Genomic DNA, 18261 nt, shown 5'->3' with positions numbered 1-18261 from the left:
TCAATTACTGTTTCCACTCACATTAATAAACTTTAAAAATCCACTGTAATCATTCATCTCCATCTTATCAACCAATGGATCACTCTACAATCAATCTCATCTCAGCGATAAGAAAAACCCAGAAACCCAATAAAAAAACATTATCCCTCGATTGAAAATTTGAAAAATCCCTCCAAAAAACTTTCTTCTGCAGCCCGTGACCTTATCGCCACTTCTAACGGATTCCCCTCAACGCTTCTCAGGAATTTCATATCAAGACATTAAAAGAAAATGATTTATCATAATAATAGTTGTTTTCCAAGAATCCGCTGATTTTCCTCACTTTCCCCTTCCGCGTTTGCCACTGCGCAGCTGCGGCGTGACCCTAGTCCCTATAAACCTGCAACAATCCGCCATGCTGCGCATTACGAGATCACAACTGCGTACAAACGTATCCAATCCAAACAAATCGAACAGAAATAAACCAAAACAAGCGGCCGAAAATTGTGAAAAACCGGCTATTCACCGGTACATTGACGATCAGTGCAGTTGCTCTCCATGTCATCTCCAGTGATCAGTGAACAGGAATAATCCTGAGTTCAACTTAAATACAGCAAAAACTAGACAAACTTGGACTGTTTTTGTTCGTGGACAAATCGACCGAGGGAATTAATGATTGACGCGTTATCAATTTGGATGAACGAAGGCGGAATGAAATAATAGGAGTTTATTGTACACCTCAATCAGTAACACCGACGCCCTAACATCGTGCGTCCGCACTCAGTCCTCAGTGTAGGCTAGTCGGTCGCCCGAGTGGTCGTCGTCGAATTGGAGGAGAATAGACATCATTTTCGTTAAAAAGTTCATCAGTTTACCACTTCATTAATCGGCTAATAATCGTGGAATTGAGTTTCGACAGTTCAGTTCGGTTGTCGTGTCATCCGAATTGCGGTGGAGATTTTTTTTTTCCGGTTGTTTATTGCACCTGGTGTATGGATCCAGGGACAACACGAGATTTCATTGGAAGAGGACCGGCCAGTGAGGGACAACTGTTTTGAATTAGTGTTTTTTTATTTATCATTTTTTTTCATTCCAACATTGAGTATTTTGGAGGGCTGACAGGAGGGCTCGTTTCATGGAGGAATTGTGCAGGAATAATTGCACCAACATGGAGGTACTTGTGGAGAGTGTGAGGGACGAGGTCTGGGAGCAGTGGGATGAATTTGTGAATTATTTCGAGTATCAACCGTGGTTTTTCTCACTACTGGGAAGTGTTATGGTTGGACTTTCTGGCATTTTTCCACTACTGGTTATACCCATTGAAGATGGAGTCAATTTGAAGAATGGAGGTAATTGTTAAGGCATTTGTTTTTTTTGAAAATTTGGCGAGGGGAGATGGGAGGGAAAAGATATTGAAGTGGAAGCTTCGTTTAGATGACCGTTGGGGTGTCTTGAGAATTTAATTTACCAGAAGACAGGAATTTTTATTAAAAATCCTTTCTTCATTGAAAAGCAGATCACATCATCTCAATTTAATGTTCATGTCTCTGCAATAATATTAATGATAATAATCATTTTTCATTCAAGTCTCAGATGGTTATCATGTCATGGGAGATTTTAAGGGAAGATGTAACAATATATTTTTTAAGGAGACAGTTTTTAGTGTTCCATGGAAAATGTATAATAACACTTTTATTAATTCGGAAATTTCTGATATTTTTGGGAAGAATTCCCTGGAAAATAAGCCTTGATTCTCCCCGCGATTTCTTCGATATCGGGATAATAGGATCATTATTCAGTTATGAATTATTTCCATGGAATTTTCAATGAATGAAATTCTTAAATAAAGAAGTTACATATTTTCTCTAAGAGATAACAGAGTAACATAGAATTCTATTGAAGAGTAGCTCATGAGGACTGCAATATTTACCTATAATCCTGAGAAATTTCTAATTGATAATTGAAACTGTGGCAATCGAAACTCGAGAAATCGATCGTTGAAAATAATCCAAAGAATTTTTTTCATTCGAGGCGTGAGAAAGTACGAATAATCTCCGGAAAAATCAATTGCCCGAAGACGTTTCCTTGAAATTTCAAAGCTGAAATGAAAACAACTAGTGAAATTGGCGAAATCGTTGGAAAATATAACTCCGAACGGATTTGGTTTACCTCCTGTTGACATAAAAGGTGTCTCAAAAGCGGGTATTTTCAATAATCAATATATTGCGAACCAACGTTTTAATTAAAATGAATGAGAGAAAGAAAAAATGGAATTGGTTGACTAATTTTAAAAATATTGGAAAAAGAACGTTTTCAGAACACAATTAATATCTCCAGTTGTCGTCATGAGGGACATGTTCTTTACAAATTTCGACTTGATATCTCAATTTTTGCGAATACTGGAGAGGGAACAAGGAATTTTTCGAAAAAACGGAAAATTACAAACATCTCGGAAGCGTCATCAGAACTGGTACATAGCTTTTAATTGATCTACGTGGTGGGCCTCGAACATTTTGAAAAGAATAAAATAAATCGATCCATTAGATCTGGAGATATTTATGAAGAATCATTGAAAAACCAATAGCTTTTTTTTTGAAAAATATTCCACTGTCCTCATTATAACCTATGATCTGTGAAAATTTGAGATTTTTCAGAATTAATTCAGTCAATTCATTAACGAAGTATTAAACCGAGATACGTTGACTTATCTCTCACTCAAGTTTTTAAGGAATATCTATGGATCTAAGAGAGACAGCGAAACTTTTGCCATCACCTTTATTGTAGAAGTCAATTAATTTAACAAAAAAGGCCATAATGAAAATTCTACTAGTTTCCTTAAATTTTGAGATATTCATCAAAAACTGATAGCTAGTCGAAAGTGACTCCTCTCCTATTACCACTTAGCTACTCAATTTATTTCTAATTTTCTAAAAGTTGATTTCAGAAAAGTATGAGAGGGGGTAGAGTGCATACAGACGTGCCACTCACACTTCGTATCTTTATGCTTCAATCCACTTCTACATAATTCCTTGATAGATAATTAAGAAATGTGAAAAAATCCCGATTACAATGCTTCCATTCGAAAACAAAAATGTGGAAATTCACTTTACGAATCAGTTATCGGTGATCCCCAACCGCCTCCTAGTAATTCTATAGTGAAATGGGAAATGGGAGCAGGTGAATTTTACTCAGAATAAGTAATTATTAAATGTAATAAACAAAATCATTCGTTTGCCTATGTTGAAAGTGCAGTCTCACTGGGAATTTATGTAGCTGTTGGAGGCTCTGATCTTATGATTTCTACACTCTTATTTGAGGGTTTAAATACTCTCTTTACCTTTTTTATTTATACTTTCTTTGTTACACAACGGTATAAACTCAATTTCTGTAAAAAGTCTATGGAGTCACGCAGTTCTGTTGCAGTCATTGAGGCGTGAAGAGATTTTAAAAATACATCTCTTAATTTTAAACTTGTGCACTTCATTGAATCGTTCTGGCTTTCCTCCATAATTTCGATAGCTATCGTTCAATTTTTTTGTAATAGAAGGAAGGGAAATAGAATAGTTTTTGGAAAGTAATTTTTAGCAGCTCCCACTTTGCTCTGCAAAGAAATAAAGAAAACTCTCCAATGTCATTTCCCTTATAATTAAATTATCGAAAATAGGCTTGAGAAAATTCACTTATCTTTCTTCACAACATCATTACTGAATTATTCTATGAATTATTCATCACACAGGTAGTTCCTTCAGTTCACAGGAGAAAAACACTGGGTGACCCTCAAAACCCGAAGAAGAATGTTGCAAGAAATAGTAGATAATCTGATATTGCCGTCACGTTGCGATATCGTATCGACTGAAAATATGGTATCTGCGAATGAAATTGACCTCATCATCATCATTTCATTCCAGATTGAAAATAGGGAATTAAAAATAGGAAAACTTGTGATTAGACACTAATTACCAGCCCCACCCCCCCACCCCGTTATCAAGAATTGATCGCCACCCAGATTAATAATTAACGTTAATGATAATGCGGATAAATACGTCTACTAGTCTATAATTACTAAAATTTGTTGGTGACTCTCTGGTGCTAGGCGTTGATAAACCACTATTTATCTGATTTCTGTGTTGTGTAGGGGAAAAACCGGAAATCCACGTGACTGTTATCGTAACTTGAGACACAAAGAAAAGCCTCCGTCATTGTCAATGAGAACTCATCACTTCTTTGTAATTAAAAGTTCTTCGTTCTATTGTATTTTGCGAAAAATATTTGGACGACTTTTTTCACAACTTTTTTTCCCGATTGGCTCGCGTGGATATTTATCGCAAATATCATCCGATAGCGAGTAATTTATCTACCCAGAGTGTGTCGTAGAAAATCATTGACCTATGAACTGTGCACTAAAAACGAGAAGATATCCAAGAGCGATAGACCAGCCAAACTGCATCCTCAATATTACATAATAAAACTAGTCATAAAAACTTACTTTTTTATGTGTTACTATCTAGTCCATTCAATTATGCAGATATTTTTCTCCGTCCAATGGCCATTGCACACGGTCATTAGTCATAATAAAAACTTTTCTCGTGACTAAACTTCCTCTGGAATCTAATATCAGGGAATTACTCAGTATTCCATTGTGACAAAATATTTTTACTCAAACAATGGGTTATTTTTCTCGATCTGGTGTAGCAAATTGAATTGCTGATGATTCCTCTTGACAATTGTCGCATGAATAATATTAACATAATTCATCAATTGAATATTAACCTCGATAACAGCCTTTTCATATTTTTCCTTTATTTATAATTCATTTCCAAGGGGCACTTTACGCTGGTAATTAATGAATGAATAATTAATATTATTTTTTTTTGGGTACAGTTGAATAATAAAACTCTTTGCTTGCAAATGGTAGTTTTGAAATCGTCCGATTTTCGGATTTTCTAATTTTGCTCGGAAATAATATTGAATGGTCTGAAACGTAGAAATATAAAATTTGGGCCACATATGTTGGCCCGCTCTGTTAAAAATCCAATCTCGTCAACTCATAGGTATTACTAAGGACCTAAGTCTGTGCCAAAATTCAGCTCGATTGGTCCAGCCGTTTTTCATAAATTTTCATTTCGTTCTCAATCAGTTTTCGCAAATATCCCGAAAATTATCGAATCCATTTCAATTCTCAAAATATTCGTCTCGATGTACTCTATCTCAATCAATTAAAATTTGTTTTTCCTTGTGAAAGGCTCGCGCTCTTCGCTTAAATTGAGTAGAATTATCAATACACAATTTACATAGATATTGCCGCTTTCGGTTTTCCAAATTTCTAGGAAATCATGAATCAAGTAGACATGAAAAAATATCCAGATGTTCGATATGGAATCGGCTAAGATCAAGTTTTGGCTCTGAATATCCATCCCAAACTTAATTGAATCTGACCGAGTGCTACCAGGTATCTATTCGTGATACAACTACCCCCTCCACCAGCTTGAAATGATTTTTCATAATTACCTTCAACAGAGGACAATGAATTAGAATATTGCTCTTAGTTACAGTATATAAATCGTCTATGTTCCTTTCAATGTTACATCTTCCTTATTTTTTGGATTGATAGTTAAGGAAATACGCTCATATTCACATTTTCACGCAGCACCGACCCACTCGAATAAATTATCGCCTACAGTAGATTTGAATTTGTTGCAAACATTTAAAGAAGTAGAATGGAAAATCAACTTTATTCAGTGGAATTCTAAATTCATTTTTCAAAAACAATATCCATGAAGAATAAAAACTTTTTTGTCACTGCTGCTATATTAAGCCGTGTCGAAAAATACCTCCTTTCGTTTACTAGTAAATGAAAAGGCACTTTTCAACATGGGCTAAACGTAGCGACAGTGACAAAAAGTTTAATTCGGATACACGTGCGACGGGGTATTTTAACTCGTGTAATTGGCAACTTCATTTTCGTTACCACCCCGTCGCACTTGTATCAAAATACATAATATATTTTGTTATTTTGAAAAAGACTATGAAATTTGCTAAAAAAAAAACAAAAATAAATTTTTGTAAAAAATGCCGCAAGAAGAAGCTTTGTGTAGTGGTTTGCTCTGATAATTTTTTTTAAATAAATAGAACGAATAAAAAGACTGCCAAACAAGAGTTCTGTATGATGAAAGAAAATAGTTGAAGGAAAACCAAGGCCTTTGGCGGGGAATGGAAAATAGAGAATAAAATCGATGCTATGGAGCTTGACAGAGACAGCGAGGTGAAAAACTCCCAGCAGCAAGGTCCTGGTCTTCCTTCAACTATGGTTTTTTTACTATTCAAATTCAGTCAAGTTTTTCAGATTAGAAAATCACGAGCGCGAAGCGCGACTTAGTGATTTTTCCTGAAAAATTTCATCCCCTCATTTGGTTGCAACGAACCTATCGAGAAATGCCCGATAATTTTGAAGCTCTTCTGGTATTACAATTAAATATTTCTTCCTATGGAGGAAAATTCCTCCGCAGTGATTTATTAAAAAACTTGAAAGATGAGATTATTATTTACATAAGATTATTTGAATTTCTGAAACATCAGTCGAGGTATTTACAAAAAATTATCAGTGTCTTGGCGTTTTTTCTAGTTTCTCTGACGCTACTGCAACTGCCTCCAGCAAAAAGAAGAGATAGAGGTCTAAAGCTCGGGCTTCAGTCTTGGATATGAAGCTTGATCTTGTGTCTGGGTGGCAGCTTCATTACCCTCTACTCAGAGAAAATATCGTAGATTCAACGGAATATATTTTATTAGATATATGTTGATTCATATGAAAATAGAATTCCTTTGTTTCAATAATTTAAATTTTCCTTATAGAACGCAGATAATGACGTATTCGTTTGAAAATGAGTCATTATTTTACGGAAAGATACCATATTGCATGCAATTCCGTTGATGTCCGCTACAATAAATTTTCAAATGAACAGAATGTGATCCATCCAATTAACTAAATCAATCTAATGAAATATTCAGGGAATCCAAAGGAATATACGATAGATTTGTCCTCCATGTCGTCGAATCATGAGGTTTCTGTTTGACGGCGTCAGAATTAACAATTAAAGCAAATACTTTATTCACGCAATTCATTAAAACTGCCCAGATATTTCGTATCGTCAAGGACCTATTCTGTTGGCACTATTAAAAGAAAAACTGTTTGAATAAAAAAATTATCACAACACAATTGTTTCATCTTTTATCTATACTTTTTTTACAACAAATTCTTCGGTCCATTCACACGGAAAATAATATTCAATAAAAATGACATATTTTTCAGTATTTGGTAGCAAAATGTAATTATCGTAAATTTTGCGAAACCATCACAGACTTTTTCCTCAACATTCCATTATGTCTACCTGAATCATCTGAGGAAAATTACGAATTCTTCTCTTATTAAATTTCCAGTGAATTCCATATCCGGTGAGCGAACTGGGAGTTCCGTAATTTCCTGTGAATAGTTCCTTCCGTACGGAAAATATATCACAAGCGATATATTCTGTTATTTGCTAAACGAAGTATGAAATAGTGCTTTATTGATTCTCAATATATTGCACCGAATGTGAAACGTATTCATTGGAGAGTAAAATATGGTTTGCGTCTCTGGGGACAAAATAGAACTTCTGCTCGGTTGAGTCGGAGTTTATCGGCCCTGAGCAGTCGCACATACTTTTATCTTGAATGCGCAGTGTTTTGGCACGTGCCAGTAGATTAAAACATCATAACCACCCAGTGAAATTCCCCGCAGGAGACTAATGCAATATCGTGCAATCGTCCGACGTATTAAATCTTCCTATTTAATTATACAAACATCATCAACTCTATTGGAAACGGGGTTTAATTAAATTTAAAATGCAGTGAGTTTAATTACTATTATAATTTTTTTGATTTTATAATTGATAATTAACACGAGGACGAAACGTCTGTATTTTACAGAGATCTCTGGTCGTCACCTACAGTGAGCAAGAAAAATGAGTGAATCAAAAGAATATTTTTTTGAATAGTGGCAAAGAAATATTTTTTAGAAAGACAATAACTAGAAGCAAACGAATTTACATTGATTCAGGAAAACATTGTGTTGGTACGATTGAAAGGAAAATTTTTTAGTGTAATGAAAGAGCTCTCTGTTCTTTGTTGCTATGGAATCATCGTTTATGTTCATACAAACTGAGTGAAGACTCTCTCGATCCTTCTACGTTGATTGGTTTTTCTATCCATTATTCTTACCGACAATAATTCTAAGAATTTACCTAATTACTCCAATAATCACGTATGGGTCTCATCATGTGAAAATGTGGCATGACATTGTTTACAGGCAATTTACGTATTTACCAAATAAATCTTGTGATATTCTTTGATAAATCACTTTCTTTTTGAAATCATGACAAAATCTGGAAATTGAAAAAACTAATGAAATTCAATTAAATTAAAAAGACTCTTATTTTACCCCTTGTTTTTTTTCAGCGAGTGCTGGAACACTTCGATTGCTCCTGAGTTTTGCTGTGGGTGGACTCCTAGGCGATGTCTTCCTCCATCTGTTGCCTGAGGCATGGGGAAATAAATCATTGAATACGAGTAAGTAATGAGAGAAATTAAAAAAAATGTCTGTTCAAATTGTTTAAGCATCCAGACTAAACAGGAAAATGTACGATGTTTGTTCTATTATTGGAGTTATCTCGACAAAGTCATACGCAGTTGGAGATTAAAATGTTGGTCAGCAGTGAAGATCGAACGATCAAAAGCATTAACCAGTTTTTTCGTATTTGATTAATTAAAATTGTTTCTCATTTTAAAGCTTATCGAGAGCATTTATTCAACTCTCGATATTCGATTCAGCATTTTCACTGGGAAACATGTAAACAAGATTGTGATTTGCGATCCCAGATAATCTTTTTCACAATATTCCAATTTGTTATGAGAAAATTTGATGAATTAGCGGATAGGATTTGCTTCATCCCTCTTTTTAGTCACGAGTATACTCTTGTTTTATTATACATATATTAAAGTGTTTGTTTAACAATCGGATTTATGTAATAATGGGGAGACACATTTTGAAGGGCGCTAAATCCTCCATAAAATGGTCCTATCGTATTTCATCTTACGATGGCTCATTATTGAAATTATTGAAAATTTGGCAACTGAAATTGACAACTTTACCAGTGAATTACCACTCAAACGCGAGAAAAATGGTTTTGTAATGCGCGGTGCCTTTACCATGGTTCTGTAAATACCCAATGATTGACAAAAATGCACGAGAATTTATGTGGTTATGTTGACGAGCGTTTTTGGATGGTTTTTCATTTGTAATTGACACTTGTAACGAAATTCCTATTTCCTAAGCATAAGAAAATTTTTTTAAAATTAATTATCTGGAAATATGCAGCTGATTGGGTCTAAAAGACGATTCACCTGCTCATATGTGCGAAGGAACCGTGCAATTAGTTTGAAAATGAAGGAAATATGTGAGTCTGTGTCTTAATTAAGTCTCATTATTCAGTTTTAACGGAACTGATCGCACAGATGTTGCCCTGTCCAAGTTTCTATAATTTTTTTTTCTCAGTTTAAATCGTACCACCCATTTGACAAAGACTTTTGGCAGTAGGTTACCAACGTAAAAATGACAGGAATAGTGTATTGTTCTCCTTGGGGGGAAAAGAACAGTTTTAATGAAGGGTATAAAGTTATTACACATAATTATTTTTTAAAGTTTTTACTTATTTACTTATTTAGAATGCCGTGCATAGCCTACTCGATCTTTTATTCAGTATACAGTGTATTTTCTTTAATGTTACAAATGTTTTTCTTTGTTTTACATCGGCTATGCGGTCTTTTATATTTTTGAAATGTATTAAACATATAAACGGTAGTGACGAGTAAATCCCAGTGCGTCGGATCGATTACATAACTCTTTGTATAATACTTAACCCCTGTCATAAACTTTGAGTCTGTATAAGCAAAAAAGCAAAAAAAGACAACTGAAGTTGTTTTTTTTGGAAAGTTTATAGATTAGTTTTATCAAAGTAACTTACGTTAATTTGAACTGCTAGATATCATTGACAAGACAATATTTGTAAAAAATATCCAAGAGTTACAAAGAAGATCCTAATAAAAGTCACGATATCTCCTGATGATTTTCAGTTATTCCGGAACAACAACTATAATTTGCTTTCACTATTGAAATTAGTTTCTTGCGTCTAAGACCATTACAATTTTCATGGATTTATTTCTAGCCACGTTTATGTCTCTCTTCGTTGTATCCATCACATGCAAATTATCTCATACAGATACAACTCAGAATGCTGTATTATTGTAGCCGCACTGGGTTCATATGTGCACAATGTGTGAGCAATCAAGACCGATTCAGCATCTCTATTCTATTGTCCAACAATCTGAATAATCATCCGCCCTCGGACATTCCAACGGAGTTCCTATCATTCTACGATTAGAAATTCAATTCTGAAATGGTCATTCTCTCTGTTTCTATCGTTTTTACTTTGAATTCATTTTTTTTTCACGAACATTAACTCCAAGTAATTTCTCTTGCTTTATGTCTAATTTCAGGCTTAGAAACGGGGTTAGTTGATTGATAAATGATTGTATAAATATTAAGAAAACTTTTAGAAATGTCAATAGTATAAGTGTTATTTTTAGTTTATAAAATTATCTGGGAACAGTTAACAAAAGATGAAGAATAATGAAATATAGAGCAATCGAGCTTGGCGAGGAATTTAAAAATTGAGGAAATACAAGCAGACGATCGACACTATGCGAAAGACGTGTTGTGATCGAGACTTTATTTCCATTATTACTTTTTTTCCTTTATTCCTACCAAATCGAATTGATAGTATGAGGCATTCCGAAGAGATCCGCAACAATTTGATTTGAAGAAGAAAGAGGTAGCCTTTCACGATGTTAGTTAGTTGTGGTACTAACATTCATCAGGAGCTTTAAAAAGATATATTTAACCTATTGGTAACATGAACTTCAACAAAACAATAAATTTTCTAACAACTACCCGACGGATTGGGCCCAGCCGAGCTCTGATGCTTTCATATCCTAAAAACTATAATCACACCAAATTTCAACTGGCTATTCCAATTTTTCATTAAATTATTCAGTATAGAATAGTGAAAGTATTTTTAAAAATGACATATTTGTACCAACGGATATCCATATTTTCATAGCTTTGTATGATGCCCTCTGAGCCGAGTATTTTGAAAAAAAAATCTAAATCCGTTGAGTGGTTCATCAACTATTGAAGGAAATACATTCACGCAAAAGGTGTAATATCTCTGCAACCGTCTGGCTAATCGCATCCATCCAAAATAGCAGCCTTTTATGTTGTGAGAGTAACAAGTATGGAAATTTTCAACTCGCTATCTCTATTTTTTGTTAATTTCTGATGCTTATAATGTTTATGATGATAAAACTTAAAAACAGCGATATCTTGCAATTTTACCCGAAGAATGTGGATATTTCGATCGATATAAAGAGGACCCACTGAGAAGAGTATTTTGAAAAAAAAATGAAAATCCTTGCCGTAGTTTTTGAGATATCGAGGAAAAATAAAAGTTACCACAACTGCTATATCTCAGGAACTGTTGGACGATAGAAACAGAGAGAATGATCATTTCAGAATTGAATTTCTAATCATGGTATTCTACAAACTTGAAAGTGAAATAGTCTTCCAATTGCAAGGAAAAGCAAAATTTAAGGCAAAAAAGTAAATAAAATGTTTTTTTTTATTGATTGCAGACTCCACAAAAGATCATCCCTCTATTCTCTGTGGCCTCTGGGTTCTCACTGGCTTCCTCGTATTCATAATAGCCGAAAAAATATTTGCGGGTAACAGTAACGAGGATGATGAAGATGACAATGAGACTGATCAGGCCAAAGTCTTTCAGCATAACAATGAGAAGGTGCACATGAACAATAATCATCACAATGGTCATTACTTCCAACTGAACAATACTATAAAAAAAAATGGTTTTGCCAATGGGATTGTGAAGCCAAGTAAGGATGAAATATACAGCAGAAGTGAAATGCAAAAAATTGATTGCCCCATCATCACCGCCAAGTGCAATGGTTTTTCCAAGGAAAATATCAGTCAGAATGGATTCGTGAAAGGATCGAGGCGGGATAATGAAAAGGAGAATATTGATAAGCCAAAGGGAGGAAAGCATATCAGTGGATATCTGAACCTCATGGCGAATTGCATCGATAATTTCACTCATGGATTGGCTGTTGGAGGATCGTTTCTCGTTTCCTTCAGACTGGGGGCACTTACCACCTTTGCCATTCTCATTCATGAGATACCACACGAGGTCGGGGATTTTGCTATTTTATTGAAGAGTGGATTCAACAGGTGGGATGCTGCGCGGGCGCAACTTATCACTGCGACAGGAGGAATTCTCGGGGCTTTAGTGGCTGTTGCTTTTTCTGGAAGTGGAGTCGGTAAGTTTTAGGGCAGGGTATCAATTAACAATTGGATTAGGTTTGGAATGGCCAAAATATCTAATCAAAAATAAGCATCACCAAAATCCAAAAGCTAAAAATAGATTCAGTAGCGAAGTGGAAAAGAAGATAAATTGACATATCTCCGAGTTGAGTTTTTGAACAATATCTCCGAATCTAAGATAGATAGCAGAATTTTCGTAATGGCATTGTTTGAAACGTAGAAATTGACTCGTCAATGCGGTCAGTATCAAAAAATCCCCTAGCGATACCTCGGGTCAGTAGATCAACGAGGTGATGCGGAAGCTCCTTCACTTGGTCTCAGTTCATTACTAGAAAATCTTCTCTAAATTCAGTACATCAACGTATTAAATTTAGGGATAAGTTGTCCTTATTTCCTATCCCTTCTTCATAACTTTATATAAAATTTGTACATCATAGGAAACTCACGTTAATATTAATCAGGCTATCAACGAGAATTAAGTGCAAGGGAATTAACTGGGATGATACGTCTTTGGTGCTACTTGCCCACCAAAATTAGTCCTAAACCGTCCTTCCTTTAATTTCCATCCCATATCCACATCAAATTAGCCCGTCCTTAATCAGACATTTGTTGTGGCAGTCAATTCGCGGCACAGAAAAGGTTCCAATAAAAATAGTTCTTTGTGCTTAAAATTAATTAAATTATCAATTTGTAATTTGGAAAGTGTGAGTTTGATTTTCAAGTTTGTCTCATGGTGCTATTGTACTGGCCGTAATTTAGGTGGAACAATAATAACCCGAATGGTACTTGAGCTTCAAAATTATTAGGCATTTCCTTCAAGGTTCCCTGCAAACAAGTAAAGTCATCAAGTGTTTCAGAAAAAAATTGAACAAACTTGACTCCTTAATTTTTTTGCAAGGAACTGTCGAGTTCTGGTGGAATTATATGTGGATATTAATCAATGATCTTGTCATGTGTTTATAATGTTACAGAATCACGCACCAGTTGGATATTACCATTCACTGCAGGTGGTTTTTTGCACATTGGCCTGGTGACAGTCCTCCCCGAGCTCCTTCAAGAGTCCAGTCCCAAGGAGTCAATGAAACAGTTGGGTGCTCTTCTAAGTGGTATAACGATAATGGCAATACTGACGATACTTTGTGACTGAGTCAAAATCATGTACCATTTTGTCTCTCACAAATGTTGATTTCTACTCAAACACCCCAACTAGATGTAGAATCGAGGCTTTAAGGATGGCAGAACCAAGAGGAACGAATTGACTGATAAATGTGTGATGTTTCTTAGCAAAAGCATAAGAGAAAAAATGAAAAAAAATTGGAGAAATCTGCTATCAGTTGAACGTTGGTTCTCTTTATTTAATGGAAATTATCGTGATTATTATTTTTTCTGGTTGAACCTCGCAGTGCGAGGGAGATTATTTTCGAACAATTTATTATATGAATGAGACGAACAGAAGAAGCAGAGAGGATTACAAAAATTCGTTGACAGTTTAGTCAAGGTCCTACTGTTTCGGGAACATCTCGACGACTAATAGATTTAGAGGAAAAGATTTGAGGAATTTCTTATTGGAAATTCAATTTTCTCAAAAAAATATCTTCGCACATTTTTTTCTAAGTTCACTACTCCTCGAGTTATTCACGAAATAATGTAGATTATCGGTTCGTCATTATTTTACTGCAGATTTGCTTACACCAGTGAATATTCGAACAAAAATTGAAAATTAAGTAAAATACTCGTTATCTCCGTTATTATTTTTCAATTATTCTTTTTCTTAAATATATTTTCACCTATTGTTAGTCCATTTTCATAGTCTAATTTTTCTGTATAGATTTCCAAAATGAAGTGAATAAGTTGGTGGCACTCCGCAAATGTTGAATCAGACGTCAATGTTCTATTGACAAATATTATGTGGTTATAAAATTATGCCGCTGTTGAATTGTGCATAACTATGAGATAAAATTTATGGACAGCAATGAACGAATCGGAAGAAATTCAGTTGTGAAGGAACAAAAGTCGGTTCGTCAATCTTATTGTATATTAAATTACATCTTTAATGAGTGGATTTATGGATCAATGTGAGAAGACACCTTTTGAAGGAGACTAAATCCTCCATGCAATGGTCTTATCACATTTTATCCTAAGACGACTCATTACTGAAATTAATGAAAATGTAGCAATTGGAATTGACGACTTTACCAGTGAATTATCCACTCAAAAGCGAGAAAAATGATTTCGTAATGCGCGAGTGCCTTCATCACGGCTCTGTAAATACGCGATGATTGACAAAAATGCACGAGAATTTATTTTGTTATGTTGACGTGCATTTTTGGGTGGTTTTTCACCTGTATTTGACATTTGTAACGAAATTCGTATTTTCTAAATATCAGAAATGAATTTTTGTAATTAATTAGTTGAAAATATGTAGCTGAATGGGTTTAAAAGACAATTCACTTGCAAAATGTGCGAAGAAACCGTACAATTGGCTTGTAAATAAAGGAAATATGTGAGTCTGTGACTTAATTAAATCTCATTATTCTACTGTGAGGGAACTGATCGCACAGATATGGCCCTATCCAATTTTCTATAATTTTTTTTTCTTCCTTTTAAATCCTACCACCCATGGGACAAATGCTTTTTCCAGTGGGTTACCAAGGTAAAAATCGCAGAAAGACTATATTTCACATCTCGGCGAGAAAAGGGTAATTTTAACGAACGGTTTGAAATTGTTAAGTGTTCATGAATGCTGCTATTTTCCTAAAAGTCAAGCATTGTTCTAGCATCCACACTTTTTCCCTAATTTCGACACGATGTTGAATACTTTCACGGAAGAACTGATTTTTCCATAAAAATATCTATCAATTGACAAAAAAAAAAATTTTTTTAAACCTCTGGTTCAATAGAGAAAATCATTCAACAATGAGAACACATTTGTACAGTAAAAAAAATATTGAATTCTTTCATTATAAATAAATCAAAAATTTATTCACCATAAAAACATCCCGCCCTCGTTACCATTAAACAATTTACAATTCATCGTGAACATCACCAAACACAAGAGACCTCAGCCTCAATATCAGTTTGGATAGATTCTCCCTGATTTCCACTTCATCAGCATTAGCTTCGCCCTCCACAGTTCCATAATCCCCGACTAGCCCCTTAACAACGTCAAATAAAGAATTCTCCGGATTTTTGAACTCCTCCCCACACGTTCCACTCAATCTGATCATGTTCTCAAGAGCAGTCTCCAGGAATTCCGGGGTCATCGTTGCCTCTTTGTAATTTTCAGTGATTAAACTGGACAGATATTTGCAATAATTATGCAGTAACAATTTCTTCTCAAACTCAGTCCTCGTGTACTCCCGGTTCATCATACTCCTGAGGTTCTCGTCTTCGGTTTTTTTTATGTTCTCTCGTTCAATAGCAAGATCGGTGATGAGTTTCATGACCCGAAGCTCGACCTGAACGTCTCCATCCTCCAAGATTTTACCGAATATCTCGAGGCCGCCGTGGTCAATGAGAACCTTCTGAGCGGCTGGAAATTGACGCACCAGGGCCCCCAGGGCAAACATGCAGCGTGACTGCAGCGGACTCCAGACCGCAACTGTCATTATGTGCAAGAGCTTTTGCACTAGGTCAGCGTTCATCGCCCTCAACTGTACTTTGGGGTTTGATTGGACTGCCGTTCCCAAAACTATCAGGGCTTCGACCTTCACGTCATCATTTGTTATGTTTAGACAAGGGGATATTATTTTTTCCATTCTGAAATGAAACAAGCAATGAATAAATCAGTATTTTTAGACGAAATACAACTGGAAATTCATTTCATGTTTTATTGATGACAAAATTTTGTTGGTGATCACTGATATTTTATCTATGACCTGGGAGCATCATTCGATTTCTGCTAAATTGGATATCAGATTAGATCTGTACATCATCAAAATTAGAGAACAGATCAATAGAATACAAACAAAAATCGTCAAACTGACATTTCACTTTGACGGATTCCCTCACATTGGGGAATAGAAAGAAATGAGGCAGCAGACAAACTGGCAGGAGAAGCGACAGATAATCTTCCAAATGAGTTCAAAGTCTCACTCATAGATTTGTGAAATCAATTCGAATATGAACAACCTAGACAAACATTCAATAAAAGTATAGAGCACGTAAGCCGTTCCATTCCATTTCCTCTAGACTGCCATTTTTGTAAGAATTTCTAATTTGCAAGGAAAAATCTATGGAGTAATGTTAAGAATGAATTTGTCCATTCTTATAACTTGTAGACATACTCTGTAGAGGATTCAGGATAATGTGTGTAAATCAACCCGTTTTTATGGAGAATCAAAATACAGTCAAAGTAATTGGCATGGAAATTAATATAATTTACAACGAATAAAGAAAACAATATTCTTACCCTCCTAAATCAGCAAACAACTGTGCATTATCGACCTGATGTAATAAAAACTCAAGATCGTTAAAAATCTGGAGTATTGCATCAGCTTCGGACTTTATGAGTATTCCTGACGCCAGAGACTTCTCATAGGTCTTAAATTTATTAAAAATATTAGTCACAATTTCTGAATCAGTTGTTATGTTCATCTCCAAGTCTTTGAAGTCTTCTTTTATCTCTTCATAACTCCGGAAGGCCTTCTTGATCTCTTCCTGATGTTCCTGTACCCCAAAACCACTAATTTTTATTCGAAAGAATTGAAAAAATCATTCTACAAAATGGAGCATATATTTACCAATGAGTTAACTTCACCAGTCTCCAATTTTATTTTTTTCAGTTTTTGCTTCAACTCATCAATAGATAAAACAAGATCATTAGCTGCATCATGAAGAACTGCGTCCGAATGTAGAGAGAGAGATTTCATTTTCTTGTCATCAATATTCTCTCGTGTCTCGTTATTTTCTTCTAATAATTTTGCCTGCGTCTCTCCTGTCTGAAAATTGTGCCTCACATGGAGACCTTTGGGTATTGGTTGACCTGTTGAAAGGATAAAAATAGTTAATTAATTAATCAATCAATTAAAACTACGATTCTGAAAAAGTTGTTGTCGCCAAATTCAGAAACTTTATTCTGGAAAATCAACGATTATCCCAGGGATGATTTTAAAGTAAAAGTCACAAGAACTTTTTTGTAGCAAATTTACTGATTTTTGACCAAGATCTTGTCACATTTTTTCGTCAGTTGACTCGTTACCGAGATAATGAGCGAAAACAACCAAGATAAACATTTCAAAATAAGCAGACAAACATTGGTCATTCGTAAGAATCATTCTAAGCACATTTAATTATAATTGTTACCTTTTTTCACCGTCTGCCACTCATTGGTGGCCACAAAAACACTAGAATTGTTTGTGCAACTGCCCAGCGCTCCAAAAATACAAACAACAAAACATATCGTCAAAATCCTCATGTTGACAGGGAATTCAGGAGACTTCGGCTTTCAATATTCTGTTTTCGACAATTTTCTGTCAATTTCACTTGACATAAAATTAGATTATCACGTCCACAGATTTATCACACGTTTAACCCTCAATTGTTTAATAATTTTGTGGTAAATTTTTAATGATTACTCGAAAACAAGATCACCGGTGACCAATATTTGTGATAACCCTCATTGATGTGTGGAGAAAATACACGTCAGTTCGTCGGAGATTCAAACGTGTATAAATTTCGTTTGATGTCCATGCTCTGAAGAAAAACAACGGTGTACATAAGTTGGTAAAATAAATCCCTAGATGATCGACTGGCCATGGTTTTTTTTTAAAACACGAAGTGTTTTTATTTCAATTGAG

The 18261-nt window shown here is 34.9% G+C and overlaps 2 protein-coding genes and 1 long non-coding RNA gene across 3 annotated transcripts; 1 reads left to right on the top strand and 2 right to left on the bottom strand.

Moving 5' to 3' along the window:
• The first annotated feature begins 390 nt into the window (after positions 1-390).
• On the top strand, positions 391-14988 carry LOC135162235 (zinc transporter ZIP13 homolog). Its single transcript, XM_064120475.1, has 4 exons — positions 391-1328; positions 8470-8580; positions 11761-12459; positions 13435-14988. The coding sequence occupies exons 1-4, from the start codon at positions 1115-1117 to the stop codon at positions 13608-13610; spliced, it is 1200 nt and encodes a 399-aa protein (XP_063976545.1). The 5' UTR covers positions 391-1114; the 3' UTR covers positions 13611-14988.
• On the bottom strand, positions 828-3941 carry LOC135162236 (uncharacterized). The gene is made up of 2 exons (XR_010298920.1): positions 1910-3941; positions 828-1526 (listed from the first exon to the last, which is right to left on the bottom strand). It is a non-coding gene; the product is annotated as an uncharacterized LOC135162236 (long non-coding RNA).
• A 427-nt stretch (positions 14989-15415) lies between the features above and the next one.
• On the bottom strand, positions 15416-18169 carry LOC135162234 (nucleotide exchange factor Sil1). Its single transcript, XM_064120474.1, has 4 exons — positions 17768-18169; positions 17206-17447; positions 16875-17131; positions 15416-16222 (listed from the first exon to the last, which is right to left on the bottom strand). Exons 1-4 carry the CDS (start codon positions 17877-17879, stop codon positions 15487-15489), a joined length of 1347 nt encoding a protein of 448 aa, XP_063976544.1. The 5' UTR covers positions 17880-18169; the 3' UTR covers positions 15416-15486.
• Between the last annotated feature and the right edge of the window lie 92 nt (positions 18170-18261).

This window comes from Diachasmimorpha longicaudata, chromosome 5 (assembly GCF_034640455.1).
Source record: "Diachasmimorpha longicaudata isolate KC_UGA_2023 chromosome 5, iyDiaLong2, whole genome shotgun sequence".
NCBI classification, from domain to species: domain Eukaryota; kingdom Metazoa; phylum Arthropoda; class Insecta; order Hymenoptera; family Braconidae; genus Diachasmimorpha; species Diachasmimorpha longicaudata.
Note: the sequence above shows the minus strand (reverse complement) of the source record. Positions and strands in the feature narration are given on the sequence as shown.

Bases quoted from the DNA above. Each gene is read 5' to 3' on its own strand.
- LOC135162235 (XM_064120475.1), top strand. From the start codon at position 1,115: ATGGAGGAATTGTGCAGGAATAATTGCACCAACATGGAGGTACTTGTG. The intron at 1,329-8,469 runs GTAATTGTTAAG...GTTTTTTTTCAG, and splicing joins AGTCAATTTGAAGAATGGAG to CGAGTGCTGGAACACTTCGA. The intron at 12,460-13,434 runs GTAAGTTTTAGG...ATAATGTTACAG, and splicing joins TTTTTCTGGAAGTGGAGTCG to AATCACGCACCAGTTGGATA.
- LOC135162234 (XM_064120474.1), bottom strand. From the start codon at position 17,879: ATGAGGATTTTGACGATATGTTTTGTTGTTTGTATTTTTGGAGCGCTG. The intron at 17,448-17,767 runs GTAACAATTATA...TCCTTTCAACAG, and splicing joins GTGGCAGACGGTGAAAAAAG to GTCAACCAATACCCAAAGGT. The intron at 17,132-17,205 runs GTAAATATATGC...TTTGGGGTACAG, and splicing joins CTGGTGAAGTTAACTCATTG to GAACATCAGGAAGAGATCAA.